The sequence below is a fragment of the Sander lucioperca genome, chromosome 17, assembly GCF_008315115.2.
Source record: "Sander lucioperca isolate FBNREF2018 chromosome 17, SLUC_FBN_1.2, whole genome shotgun sequence".
Lineage (NCBI taxonomy): Eukaryota > Metazoa > Chordata > Actinopteri > Perciformes > Percidae > Sander > Sander lucioperca.
The window spans coordinates 28,913,757-28,928,860 of record NC_050189.1 but is presented as its reverse complement, the minus strand read 5'-3'; the positions used below and the strand labels follow the sequence as shown (position 1 = coordinate 28,928,860).

At 42.4% G+C, this 15,104-nt stretch overlaps 1 protein-coding gene across 2 annotated transcripts in view; it reads left to right on the top strand.

The window, feature by feature from the left end:
- LOC116036050 (mitogen-activated protein kinase kinase kinase 11) overlaps nucleotides 1–15,104 on the top strand; it is a 52,141-nt gene that overhangs the window by 18,521 nt on the left and 18,516 nt on the right. For both annotated transcript variants that reach the window (XR_004101520.2, XM_031279483.2), the window contains exons 2-3: nucleotides 8,586–8,766; nucleotides 12,975–13,123. Coding sequence is in view for 1 of the 2 variants with exons in the window: in XM_031279483.2 (XP_031135343.1) it covers nucleotides 8,586–8,766; nucleotides 12,975–13,123 (330 nt within the window). In the remaining variant the exon portion in view is untranslated. The remainder of the gene's footprint in view (nucleotides 1–8,585; nucleotides 8,767–12,974; nucleotides 13,124–15,104) is intronic.

Below are 15,104 nucleotides of genomic sequence, written 5' to 3'. Positions count from 1 at the left end.
TGTCCTGCAGCTGAAAGGTTACGGCCTCTATCACTACATGTACTGTATGTTTAGCACCAGCCACATATCCTCCCAAATGTCCCTGAGCAGGACGTTGACCCTTTACAAGCTTTTGCTCTCGGTATGTTCTCAGAATGTTTGCTAAGCCCCCTTTAGCTACTGTTGCTATGCCTGTCAAGCTTTGCTTTCTCACACCACACCACCACATGCAACTTAAAAAATGATAACGGTGGCAGATTTGCCACTGGAAATTCTTAGCCATTTTTGGAACAATGGGCCCTTGATTTAAGATAGAGGTAGACAAACGCAGACTTCTCATTTCCAGCTGGCAACTATCCATTTAGCCAGCTAAAATGACAACTGGCCTGCGCCTGGGTAGCTCACCTGGTAGAGCACGCGTCCAGATATAGAAGCTTAGTCCTTGACGCATTGGCCACAGGTTCAAATCCAACCTGCGACCCTTTGCTGCATTTCATTCCCCCTTCTCATTTCATTCCCCTTTCATATTTAAGCTGTCCTATCTAATAAAGGCCTAAAACGCCAAAAAATCTATCTTTAAAATGACAACAGGCTGGCAGATTTGATCAGGTCTAGCTAGCTAGCTAGCTAATTAACGTTGGCTCTATGAGTTGGTTAAAAATACTGTATCCGTCAGACTTTTTAATGTTTTCAATGACTCGTTTAAAAAATAGAATTAGTTGTAGTCGGTGACTTGTGCGAATCTTTGTCATCTCAGCTACAAATTCCGCCTGTGTCTGTGCAAGCAATCCTCGAACATTGTTCCGAATTAGTCGGCACCGAGTTTCAAAGAGAGACCACATCCACTATACCACCATAGCATTTTCACCGGCCTCCGTGCCGCTTCCTAGTGTTTACTGTTTAATAATCTGGCTCAACGGATGTACGTTGCTGGGATCAATCCTGACCCCCCTTCCCTTCTGCTATCTATTTTGCAAGGCCAACATCTGGGGCTTAGGTTCTGATTGGTTTAAAGAAATACAAACCAGCCAGAGCATTTTTTCCCCCTATCCCAATATAGATAAGAGGTGTAGCCAGACCATAATCCAGTGCTGACACAGCACTGTGGAGATAGGCCTGGCATTGCAGGCCTATCTGTTTACTAACCCTGTTTTTCGGCTCTTTTATGACATCAAAGATAACACACCAAAAACATGTTTTAAAAAACCTGAATCTTTGCGCTAATTTTATGGGGGAAAAAATGGTAAAATATGCATTTGGTGGCTACATACATGATATAGTGCTAAAATACATATGCTACAGTCCCAGGCTGAAACAGCTCAACAACTCACCAACTTGTAAAGAAACAGCATTGTTCTTGTATTACAGTAGAGAGCTAGTTAGTCCTAGAAATATAAGTATGATATGGAAAATGTGAGATCATAGTTATGTCAATTTTATGTTTTTTATTTCTTCCACACACTACACATGGTAGTTAAAAGTATATAACTATAAATAGGATGTAACCCCTTAACCTAAAGAAACCTAGTTATTTCATGATATGCTCCTTGCCCTTGTAATTAACGCTTGGTTACTAAGTTATAAGCTAATTAGCCTGGCACGCTAATGATTGCAGTTTACGTTAGAGCAGATAAACCCAATGTTTAATCCAAAAATAACTAGAAGTGAATTTGGAGAGTGCAGACCTCTGCTAAAGCCGTTCCCTATGTTGCAGTGTTGATGAAAAGAATAAATAATTTGTATATCCGCCCTGTTATTTGGATCATCTCCAGAATTTAATGGGTATTTCCTTCGCCCATGCTACACCCTTCCACCAATGTTTAAGAAAATCGTGCCAGTAGTTTCCCCCATAATCCTGCTGACAAACAAACAAAGCAACAAAGAAACCAAACTGAAACATAACCTCCTTGAGGGGGAGGTAATAAAAAATAAAAAAAATCCCCCAACAACACCACCCTCCTGCAAACAGTCAGCTTTATGCATTGGCATTGCCAGCCATCTGATTTAGCAGATACTCACTTAGCAATTCTGTTCTTTGTCTGATATGACTTTCTTCGAAAATAGAAGGCCACTACGTCTGTAGTGATGTCAGAGCAAGTTCCTGGAAACCAATCCACTTGATTTCAAATTTCACGGTCTCATTTTTACAAGGTCGAACTGATTTTTGCTGCATTTTACCCAGCTGTTATAAAATCCAAATAGATTCTAGGCCTCTTGTTGGATAACATGTGAAGAAGGTGGCCAGTGTGAATAGTCCGTGTTTGCTCAGGATGGCCATGGTTGTGCTTTTGTCAGACAGGTAAGCGTATAACATAACATCAGCCCTGGAATGCACCATAAATCCCTGCCACTGGGATTCTCGCTAAGCAAACCGTTGGATTGAGTTGAGTCAGCCGCAGCACCAAACACCGGCTGCTGCTGGTAGGAGTCATGTCTGCAACTGACGCACTCCTTGTTTCTAAACAGCAAACAATGCCAAACAGAGTCCCGTTGCCATGGCGATCTGTCACTGTGTTTTTGTGGTGACATTGTTGGTTTCGCCTCTGTGTCAGGAAGACGTTGTGTCTGGGCAGGACTGATCTAGTCATGATACTCGCCGTTATCCTGTGAAGGAGAGGTGGATTTCCTGTTCCGTTTGCCACTTTCGTCAACACACAAAATGTGATGCCAGGTGAGAGATAAAAGAGGATGCAGATAAAAAAAATCCTGTGTATCCTTGTCTTGTAAGACAAGTTTAACTATAAGTTTATTAGGTCCAAACCCTTTCCCTAAATCCTGACTTCCCACATATGCTGCTCATATGCAGAAAGCTATTTATGTTGGTGCTGTTTCTATAGCTCTCTATACAGCATGGAGGCCATTAAGGATATGTGGACTGGTTCCCTCCACAGTACACTGAAGTTATCCTGTCCAGACTTCAGTGCACTACTTAAAACTTCTTCAACTTTCCAGTACAGTTTTGAAGATGTCCACAGCAGACTTAATGTTATGTGGGTCAGCGGCTGATTTGGACACAGCCTGTTGCCACATACCGTCCAGTAAGCAGCTGACTCATGCGGCAGTCGTCGTCAGTGCGATGGTGGAGGTGGCGGCGAGAGGAGGGAGGCTGAGCAGCACTGAACTGTCGATGCACTCCGCCTTAGCTCAGGAAGTGGAAGAAGAATGTGCTGTGGGTTTGTGCTGAAACTGCTGAAATGCTTTTGTTACTTGTGTGTGTATTGTGGATTTGCATTTTGTTTGTTTCTACGCTTAGTTACATGTGTATGTGTGTATGCATAGATGAGTGTCGTGGACCCATATGTGCATGCATGATAGTGGTGGGAATCGCCAGAGGCCCCAAGATACGCTATTATCACAATACGATGTTATTGCGATTTTATTTTTTTCCAACTTCAAATTATGTCCCCTAAGGAAAACCTGTTTTATCTTAATGGATACATTTCGCTGTGTTCATCTTACTTTACATTTTTTTATTATTCTAGTACCAAAAGGTTAAATTCTCATGCGATTCATATAATAAAAGATCGATACTTGGAGTCCATGTATCGATACAGTATTGCCACGGAAAATATCGCGGAAATATTTTTTTCCCCACCCCTAATGCATGAGTGTGTGTACAGGTGTGTGTGTGTGTGTGTGTGTGTGTGTGTGTGTGTGTGTGTGTGTGAGAGTACATGCACTGGTGTGATAGGCCTGGTGCCAGGGACTGTTATTTTGCCCCTCTCCCAGCATGACTCTAGTTAACTGTATTAACATCACATGATGGATAGAATACTACTAACAGAGTATCATTCAGGTTATAGAGCAGGTTGCCAGATACGGTAGGTGAGCACAGGTTATGATTTTGGTCTCAAACCTGGCAACCTCACTAAGACAAGATTTCAATAAGTGTGCCTAGCTGTTCTCCAAAACAATTCAAAAATAAAACACCCAGGTTTATGGTGATTTTGGCTGTCTTGACTTCTCAGCTGTGTCTAGAGTGAGACAGGCGAACAGGCACACGGAGAGAGAGAGAGAGATACACACACGCACACACACACACACACACACACACATTGTCACAGAGTCGCAAGGATTTTTCATAACACTTATTTGAGTGTGCATCTGAAAAACCTATTTGGAGGGCCACATAGCCCTACCCCGCTATCCCAACAAGGATCGGGACACCACTATCCCTAAATGTGAATGAGCAAAATGGAATGGTAGTGGCAAGGGGTGTGTTGGGATTGGCCCTAAATATGCCTATAAACAATTTAAATTGGCATATGCACACTGTGTGTATGTGTATGTGTGTGTGCATTTGTGTCTGTGCGCGCAGAGATTTCTCATACTTTGCTTGTGTGCAGCTGGGTGCATTGCTAAAAATGAAACGCACTGAATGTGAGTGTGTTAAGTGTCTGTGTGTGCATCCGTTTGCGGAATGAGTGCTTTGTGTGTGTGACCGTGTGCGCGCCATTTTCTATCATTCTGCGTTCCTAGGCCTATACACTGTTCTCTGTGCCCCGTCTCTCTCAATCATATGATAAGGATCGTCATTCAGCACCTCTCTCCGTCCTCTGTCCCCTCTGCTCGCTCTACCACAGCGCCCCCCCCGTCTGTGTCTGTCAGCGTCTGCTGCCACGTGACACCTCTTAACCTCAGTTTCCTAAAATAGCGCTCTGCTTATTGTGCACAATGAACGGCAAGCTGGAACAACAAAAATCTTTTTTTTTTTTTTTTTTTTAAAGGAAGAGCCCATCCACCGGCTAATTGGCCGATACCAATTGACCTCCTGGAAGTCGTGGGGTCACCGGCGCAGTGAGCGAGCGAGCGCCCGGGTGGGGAATAGGAGTGACTGACCGGGGCTTGTTTTTACCAGATGCTTACTGCCAGGCGGACATTAAAAGTAGAGTACGGGATCAGGGTCTATTGCAATAATTACCAGCCATCCCCCCTCCCCTCTTTCAACACCAGCACCACCCCCCACCCCCCAGGGGTCTGTGGAATTGACAGAAACAATGACTCATGCCATAGAGTGGACAGAAATTGATTTTCAGCAAAAAAGGTTAAATGAGCGGGCACTTTCTTTCTCACTGTAGAGGTTGTTTTTGTTTTGGCCGTTGGCTGCTTTTGCTATTTTATTGTTTGTGCCGCCTTCTCCAGGCAGAAGTCAATGTGAAAGTTTGTAATGGATATAGTTAGGTGCTTTGTCTCCCCCCGCCCCCCCATTTATCTGGCTGTTAGAATAAAGGGAGGCTGTTAAGAACGTGAAGTCGAAGCCTCCATTGATTGTCTGTCTTTGCACCTGTCGTCATCTTAAGAGACAGAGTGGACTAAATCACAGATGCCGTTGCTGTGGAAGGTGTCTGCATGTGTGCTTTCAGCAGAACTGAGGGCCAAAATTGTTGTGCAAATACATTATGAAAGAGCCATGTCTCCCATCCCATTCAACACACACACACACACACACACACACACAGCAGACAACACAACCTCTTGTGATGCATTCCTTTGTGACGTCAAACTCGCTGCCTCTGGGCTGCGGGGCAAAGCACAGGATGTCGGAGAGAGAGAGAGAGAGAGAGAGAGAGAGACAAAGACATAGACAACAAAGAGCGAAAGAGAGAGAGTCGTTCACATGTGTAGAAGAAGATCCATTTCATATTTGTGTGGTTAAAGAAAAGAGAGACTGGAGAAAATACATTTTTCAGTGAAATACACAGTCAATAGGAAGAAAAAAGAAAAAGGAAAACAGTGCCTTGGCCAGAAAGTCGGAAAGTGACTGCAAATAGCAGGAGTCTTACTTCCCTATAATAAGTCAAATTCTTTGCTGCTTCTCCTCCCTGCGTTTGATGGCCTGCCTTGCCCGTAGCGATGCCCAGCCTGCCAGCAAAGGGGAAGAGAGGCACGGCTGCCGATCACACTGAGACATGTGACACAGAGTCACACCGCAGCAACCGACATCCTCTGCATTATATTCTATTTTCATAGAAACAAAGCTTTCCAAACGCTGCGCGGTTTCATAACACTGGCTGGTCACCAAAGTGTGTTTACTTATAGGTTATTACATTTTACAGTGTATACTTTTCTCATTTTGGACTTCTGTGTTTGCATCTATGTTTAGAGACCCATTCTTGAATATCGGTCATCCACATCTGATTAAGCCGTGCTGCTGCTGTCAGGTGTGACTAGGGCCGGGTATACCGAATTCAATACTTTTTAGGCAGCGACCGAATTGCCTCTGAAGTACCGAGTATCGGAAAATGCCTCGTCATTCAATACCCAATTTCAATACCTAAGGATTAAATCTCATCAGCGTCAGTGAGCCAGTAAGCATGCAGCATGCTTCTACCAAGATCTAATAATGTTGGTATGAAAGAATCTCATTTCCTGCATATCTCCATACATTTAGGAACTATATGGTCCGGGAAACAATGAAGTTGATCATAATGATAAATTCTCCTAGAAAGAATAGTAGCCTACTAAACTATGTATAAGAAAAGATGTCTTACTTTCTTTATTGTTTAAAATAGAAGCCGATCACCGAGACTTGTATACAGCAAAAAAAGAAACGTCCTGTCACTTTCAACTGCTTCATCTGCATTTTAAGCAAACTTAACATATGCAAATATTTGTATGACCATTAAAAGATTCAACAACTAAGACATAAACTGAACAATTTTCACAGATGTGACAGAAATGGAATAATGTTTCCCTGAACAAAGGGGGGGGGTCAAAATCAAAAGTAGCCCACAGTATCTGGTGTGGCCACCAGCTGCATTAAGTACTGCAGTGCATCTCCTCCTCATGTACTGCACCAGACTGGCCAGTTCTTTAAGTACTGCAGTACATCTCGTCCTCATGTACTCCACCAGACTGGCCAGTTCTTTAAGTACTGCAGTACATCTCGTCCTCATGTACTGCACCAGACTGGCCAGTTCTTTAAGTACTGCAGTACATCTCCTCCTCATGTACTGCACCAGACTGGCCAGTTCTTGCGGTTGTTGTTGCCATCCTGTACCTGTCCAGCAGGTGTGATATTCGGCTGTACCGATCCTATGCAGGTGTTGTTACACGTGGTCTGCCACTGCGAGGACAATCAGCTGTGCTTCCTGTCTCCCTGTAGCTGTACTCTTAGGCGTCTCACAGTAGGGACATTGCAATGTATTGCCCTGGTCACATCTGCTGTCCTCATGCCTCCTTGCACCATGCCTTTAGCAGGGACCCTGGGCGTCTTTCTTTTGGTGTTTTTCAGAGTCAGTAGAAAGTAGTGTCTTTACTTTCCTAATTTTCTTATAACCGTGACCTTAATTGCCTACCGCCTGCAAGCTGTTATTGTCTTTTCGACCGTTCAACAGGTGCATGTTCATTCATTGTTTATGGTTCATTGAACAAGCATGGATAACATTGTTTAAACCCTTCACAATGAAGATCTCTAAAGTTATTTAGATTTTTACAAAAGTATCTTTAAAAGGGGACACAAACTGGATTTTGAAAAGTGGGGGGGACATGTCCCCCTGTCCCCAGTGGAATGTACGCCTGTACATATTGTAAATTTTTTAACAATACCCAACCCTAGGTGTGTCCCTCCCTATCAATAAGGGTTAGTCAATTCTGGAAAAAAAAAAAAAACCTCCATTCTCAGTAGATTTAGGGTACAAAAAGTCCCAGTAAACATGGTTTGGGTAAAGTCGAAAGGTGTCAAGACATCTTGGTCACAAGTTAAAGTTTTTTTTAGAATGTAGGTTACCTATGGTCACTAGTTCCACAGCATTTCAATGACTATATTCATTGCTAAATTAGGACCTGCAACACATTCAAATACCGTCTTTTGATGTAATCTGGATCCCTTACAAACATTCAGTTTGCAGCCAGATTAGGCAGGTTGGTGATTTACCAACTCTGTGTTCACAGTAGGGCTGGGGGCGATATGGAGAAAATCAAAGATCAGTGAAATTGCAGTAATGTTTAATGTAGTCTGGCCTTGCCAGACCTTCCTCCACAGCGCTGATAAGGAAGGTCTGGCTAGTCCACACAGCATTCCGGGATGGGAGAAGAACGTGCTCTGGTTTATTGGCATTTCTTTAAACCAATCACAATCATCTTGGGCGCTATGACAGTGCCTCTGCAAAATAGCCTCAGGAAGGAATTTGTTTTGGTGGAACGTGTACGTTCAAAAGTAGTTTTAGTCGTGCAACAGAAAACTCAGACAAGATTGTCTTGTCGATATAGACTATATTTAATGTGACAGAGACCCACTTCTGATTCAGATTGGTAACTAAGTGCACATCAGTATTGACATGATGGTAGTCTGCAGGTGTGATATAGGAAACAGGAAAGATGAATGCCACTGTGGCCATTGGGACAACACTATTGTCATGAAAAGGGACAATATTAAAGTGGCATTGATATGGATTGTGACATTATTTAAATAAATATTGACATGAATTTAAGGTTGTCAGTGGGGTATTGGTATTGGTATCGGTACCCAGCCCTAATGAAGTAAAAACAAAGAAAAAAGATCATTAAATTTCATTGCATTTTAATCACTCAACACATTTACCTGTTTAAAATGTTAACAGTCCTCCCTTCCTCTCTTCCTCCCTACTTGTCCTTCCTTCCTGCAGTCCTTCTGGCTCAGCCCATAGAGAATGAATGTATGGAGGGTCTGACGTTGAAGATCACGGACTTCGGCCTGGCGAGAGAGTGGCACAAGACCACCAAGATGAGCACGGCCGGCACCTACGCCTGGATGGCCCCCGAGGTCATCAAGTCCTCCACCTTCTCCAAAGGCAGCGACGTCTGGAGGTGAGTGCTTCTGTGTGCACGTTTCGGAAGCTCGGTCTGGGATTTTTATTATATGTGCAGGTGTGCTTTTATGGTATTTATGTCATCACACAGGGTTTCCGCGGGGTCTTTTAAAAAGTCAAAAATTTCAAAAGCAAAATTTTAGGCCTGAAAAAGTCTTGAGTCTCTTTCAAATTGTACCACAGACATTAAACAGATTTTATTCTGTATGTATTGGGGTACAAGTTTAGCGATACTTAATAAAAACTTAGTTGGTTTTAAATTTAATTCCTAATGGTCTTAAAAAACTCCTAAAAGTCCTAAAGTTGACTTGATGAAACCTGCAGAAAACCCTGCCACCGCACCATGAAGGAATTGTATGCTATTTTGGGAACCGCGCTTATTCGCTTTCTTGCTGAGAGTGAGATGAGAAAATCAATACCACTCTACTGTCTGTACGTTAACTATGAAGCTAGGGCTAAGCTTAGTGTATTTCCCAAAATGTCAAACTATTCCTTTACAAACAAAGGGACAAAGGTGGCATGATTATAATAGAGCTGCAAAGATGAGTCGATTAATCAATTAGTTGTCAACTATTTAATTAACTTTATACTATTTTGATAATCAATCATCAATCGGTTTGGGTCATTTCAGCTTCCAGCTTGTTAAATGTGAATATGTATTAGGGGTTTATCAAAATCTTATTAAGATTTTGGAATGTTACAAACTCCAACACAAAACTTTGTTGAAACGCTTTAAGCAATTATTTAATAAATGAGAAACTTTCAACATAACACCCAGTAACAGATAGTCAGAGAGTGTTGTGGGCGGGACATTAAGTCAGACTCAGTGGTGAGAGAAACCGGAGCAGAGGGACAGACACAGAGCTGGAGCCGAGCCAAAGTAGAACACTTTTTAATTCATTCACTTTATCAGTTATCAGGCAAATAAAAAGCGACACAGATAATCTGCAAACTGCCAAAAACACTACCCGATAATCAGCCAGGGCCCATAGTCGGTCTATCCCTACAAAAAAACACCATATTTTTTGTTGCTGCAGCTCCTCTTTTCACCCTGTGTGTTGAGCTCTCTGTTTTAGCTACAGAGTGAGACCTCTCACTTCTGTTCTATCTTTGTTGGGAGTCACACATGCTCTGTACCTAGGGAAGGACTACTAGCCAGTCAGAAGCGGAATAGGGCGGGCCATGACAAGCAAGCTAGTGTGATCCAAAACAAACCCACTTCAGCCTGTAACCATGGCTGCGGCTCAGCCGTACATGTTCATGCGTACGTTCATACGTAACGTTTTAATTCTGCGCTGTCTCCTGGACATGGCGATACAACTAGCTGAACTCTTCGGGCCTCCGCTCTAACTATCTTGGTTTGAGGGTGCGCCACGCTAGCAGCTAGGCTAGCATTCTAATGTGTGTTACAAAGTGACGCAAAATGACGCGCGTTCGTCACGGAAGTTAAAGCTGGACTACAATAGAGCTGTTTGGAGCAGTTTGTGAACAGTGTTTTCTGTTGGAGATGGTAAGTCCCTTTGGGGTGGACTTTGGGCTTTTTCACTTTGTAAACCTATAACATGCACAAAAAAGACATATAACACAATAAAGGAAAGGGAAACAGCCAAAAAGCATAATATATAATATAATTAAAGAGAATCAAAATTCTCTGCAGCGATTCAGCCGGTCAGTGGACCCGCTGCAGGGCTCTGTGGACAGAAAATAGGATCGAAAACGAGGGGGAAAGGGTCAAAGTGCAGAGAAGTGATGGTGGGACACAGAGTGATGGATTGAAGCAAAGACGGCCGCAGCCATGTGATGGCGTCTCTTCAAAGAGCTGCTCTGTGCTTTGTTGTGGGACATCTGTACTGCACACTGTCCCATTGTCTCCAGTATAGACAGAGAAGGAGGCCACACACCAGACCTAACCACAGCCCTTTATCTGGGAATAGCTCTGTGTGTGTGTGTGCGCACATATCTGTGTGTGTTTGTGCGTACATATCTGTGTGTGTTTGGCCACATCTACACAGAAAGAGAAGAGTCCCTTGATTATGGTTTGTGGTTTTATAATAATGACTGATTTGTAAAGAGGGGATTCATGATTCATGGTGGCGTTTAAGTGCCGTATGTGAATTTGCATTCAGAATGAGGCAAGCAGGGCTGCTTTTTTTTTTTGCTCAGCAATAAGGGAAAAGATAAATAATGTATTAAAGCAATAATACACATTCATGGCTCTCGCGTGTTGTGGTTATAGCAGTTACTCTCATATGCTCTGGTTTAATTTTAATCCAGTGGATTTGGACCATTTAATCCATTCTTAAATGGTTCTTTGCAGCCCCACACAGAGTCTATGTGAAACCACTTGGGCATGCTGTTCCAGAGAACCTTTTTGAAATCGTCCTTGAGAACAACGGAAAAATTTTTTTAGTTGAGTTTTTTTAGTACTTTAATGGGTTCAGTGTCATCTCGCTATCTCACACACATATCCTCTCAGTTTCTATCTCTCCCGTCTGTCAACAACAAACCCACGCAAGCTCATTTTCACAGCAATCACAGCACAATCTGGAAAACCCAGTGAAATGAGCAAGGAGCGGGCGGGTGTGCAGGCAGCCCTGCTCGGAAAATGAAGGGTAATCTTTGTTCTACTATTCTTTCTCATCTGTCCACGGGCACTCGTCTCCAAAAGCCACCACGCGAAGATGGCTACCGCCTTGGGGGGAGCAACGCACAGCGTTTCTGCACATAGTGTCATAGTGTGTGGAAGTTGTAATTAAAGAACTAAATAAAAAAAGGCTGCGGCCTGCCCTCTCCACTTAGCGAGCCTCCACACTGCGTTCAGTCAGGTCCAGGCAAGGGCTAATTGACAGTGTGGGAGATCCAAGTCCTGCGCCACGCTTCATCTTCTTAGGACACAGGGCTGCTCCCATTGTGTGGGCTCAAAAGGCCTCTGCATGTGTGTGCGTATTTGTGTGTGTCTGCGCGTGTGTGTGTGTGTGTGTTTGCGTTTGTATGCATGCATGAGTTCACATTGCTTTGCAAGTGTGTCTTTCACCAAGCAAAAATATTCCACTGCACAAATGTGTCTTAGTTCTGTACTGTCAGTGCAATGATAATGAATGAGCAATGTTTAGTGTGCTGTACAAAGTAAAAGAAAAAAAAATCCCCATGAAATATTTAAACACCGGAGACGACCCAAGGTGTTATCTTTTTATGTCAGTTCAGATTATTCTTTTAAAAAAGCGCCATCACATGCAGTATTTCAACTGTACTTTTGGAATAAAACACATTTTACACCATCTATTGGTATTTATGCTGCAAATGTGTTGGCATGTGACAACAATATGGTATCAGATTTGGCACATTTCATTAACACTTCATCACTGAGTGTTAGATAAGACTCACAGTTATTATTGACATCACAACTCCACTAAGTACAACTTGCACAATAGGTTTATCTACAGCTTTATCAATACTAGTTAACAGTTGTACATTTTTATTCCCAACTTGTATATATTTTAAATTATTTGTTCTTATATTGTATCCTATTATTATCTCATATTGTATCCTATTATTTCATGTATATTCTGTATGTGTGCTGTGTGTCTGATATTTTTAATAGAAGACCTATTTTGACTGGATTGGTCCAGTTTTAATTCCTCTCCTCCTACCTCCTGTCTAAAGTGATCGGTTCAGATGGCTAATTGGTCCAGAATGCCAAAACATTTCTTGCAGTGTTTTGCCTCTCCAAACATAAGGGTTATGTTGATATCATGCTGGAAATTCATATCTATGCTCTATGTATAAAGATATAGAGGAGGAGGGGGGCTTAAAGAGACAGGCGCTAAAACGGAGACAGACAACATTAGCAAAATAATGTGTTTTTTGAACATTAAAGCATGGAAACATGTTCTAATAGAAAACCAAAACACAAGTATGAACCTGAAAATGTGTATGATATGGGACCTTTAAGTTTGCATTAACAGCTTACAGATATAAACAAACAGTCTCACATGGCAGTAGTCTAGAAATTAAAACAATTGTAAAATTCAAATTCTTGTTGGGTATATTGATACTGCACTGGTCTTATTTAATATTATACTAACAATGCTGATAGCGCGTTACTGTATGTGTTATAAAATACTGCATGAAGCATCTTCTAGGATATATCCGGTGTCTGGAGTATACAGTCTCATGCCTTGATGCCTGTGTTTTTCCCCCCTCCAGCTATGGCGTTCTGCTGTGGGAGCTGCTAACGGGAGAGGCGCCCTACAAAGGGATTGATGGACTCGCCGTTGCCTACGGAGTCGCTGTCAACAAGCTCACCCTGCCCATCCCTTCCACGTGCCCCGAACCCTTCGCTCAGCTCATGTCAGGTGGGAACACGTGTTTGGAAATGTAATGGAACGCACTCATTGCACTGTTTCAGGCAATGGCTTTCAGTTCAGTAGTGTGAGAGTACTCTTGCGTGAGATCAAATTGGTTTCCTCTGCACGCTCCCTTTCCATTTCCTTAAAGCGGAGTCGAAATTGAGAAAAATAAATTCCTGTATGTTGTTAATATCGTGGCCGCGGCATGGAGAGGAAGTGTTTTGGTGCCAGAGCCACCTTGTGTAATATGTTTGTACCAATTTATGTTTCTTCCTTTTGTTCGGTTTCAAGTTGAAATGAAATGTCATCTGGGTCTAACATGCTACCAGCTAGTTATCTGCTTTTGCCAAAAAGAAGAAATAGCCCCTTCTCTTGATGTCTGCTTTTCTTTATATATATATATATATATATATATATATATATATATATATATATATATATATATATATATATATATAAAAGAGATCAGTGCACAAAACCACTGATAGCCACCTCAGAGGATTAATTAATTATCGGATTGGTTGTTTGATCTGCTTGTACTGCCCAAAGTGTTGCAGCAAATTATGCAAAAAACCCCACAGCAAGTTAATTAAGCATAACACTTTGAATAAGTGATCAGCTTGACTCTAGATTATGCTCACCCAAGTGCCTGAAATATGTGTAAATAAAGAATTAGAGGCAACGCAGGCTACTCATTGGACATGAAGTGTAATGAGAGCAGAAACATCCGTCTTAGTAAGTCATTTGACCTGATTTTAAGTCTTCCAATTCTGATTCCCGCCTTTCTTTAGGGTGACAAGATTGGCCTTTTTTCTCTCCAATGCACATCAGTATGTCTAAGGATTATGGTGAACCAGTGAGTTACTTCCTTTTTTCAGGTCCCTCGATTCAAGAAAACGCTAAAATGAAGTGAAACTGCTGGAAACAAATGTGAATTGGGGCGACTTTAATGTCAGAAGTTTTCCACTCAGTACCAGACTAAATGAGCCTTTATTTTCCCCCCAACATGATCCTGCTTAAAGGTGCAGTAGGTAAGACTTATAAAACTATCTTTCTGTCATATTTGCTGAAACTGACCCTATGTTCCAGTAGAACTACATGAAGCAGGTCATTTAAAAAAATATCCAGCTCCTCTGGCTCCACCTACAGCCTGTAGTGAGATTTGCAGAAATCCACAGCTCCCTGTTCAGATGCACCAATCAGGGCCGGGAGGGGGGGGGGTGTCTAACTGCGTGTCAATCACTGCTCATGCACACGTATTCATTCTCCATTGTGGGGGGAGGGTCTTATGAGACCGTTTTGGGCTTTAGCAGAAAGGGGGGAGGGACTGAGAAGTTGTTGATGTTCAAATTTTTGGGCTAAGTCCTGGATCTTCCCAATCCTACCTACAGCACCTTTAATAACTATTTTGCTTTGCTTTGGTCCGTCTGCATCAGTGTGAGGACAGCCATGCATTCATACTTTAGAGCAGGAGCGTCAAACTCAACTTCAATTAGGGCCACACTGGAAATTAAGAATCACATTAAGGGCCAGACATAAAGTTTATAGAAATGCTTTTATTTAAGAGAAAATTCAAATATCTTTAACTGCATTATTAAATGTCTCATATAATCTTCTCACACGCTACAGTTTGGTCGACATAAAGCCCTGAAGAAGTCGGCAACAAAGTTCCTTAGCCATCATAGGCGGCTTTCACACCTACCTTGTTAGTGCGCTTGCATAACTGCAGTGTGAAACCAAAACTTACCGGATCAAATGCAAAAACATGAACCTTGGTCCGAACCTTGGTTCGGACTTTCAGGTGTGAAAGCCACCATAGAAATAAGCGCCAAAGAAGGTCGAAAAAAAGCCACAAAAACATCGGAAAAAGTGGCAAAAGTGAAATAAAATTCCGAAAAAGCGACAAAAACTAGGTGGGCCAAAATTTATCGGGAACCTAAATTGATATGCGGGCCGGATCAAAGTCTGCAAGGGGCCGGATTGGGCC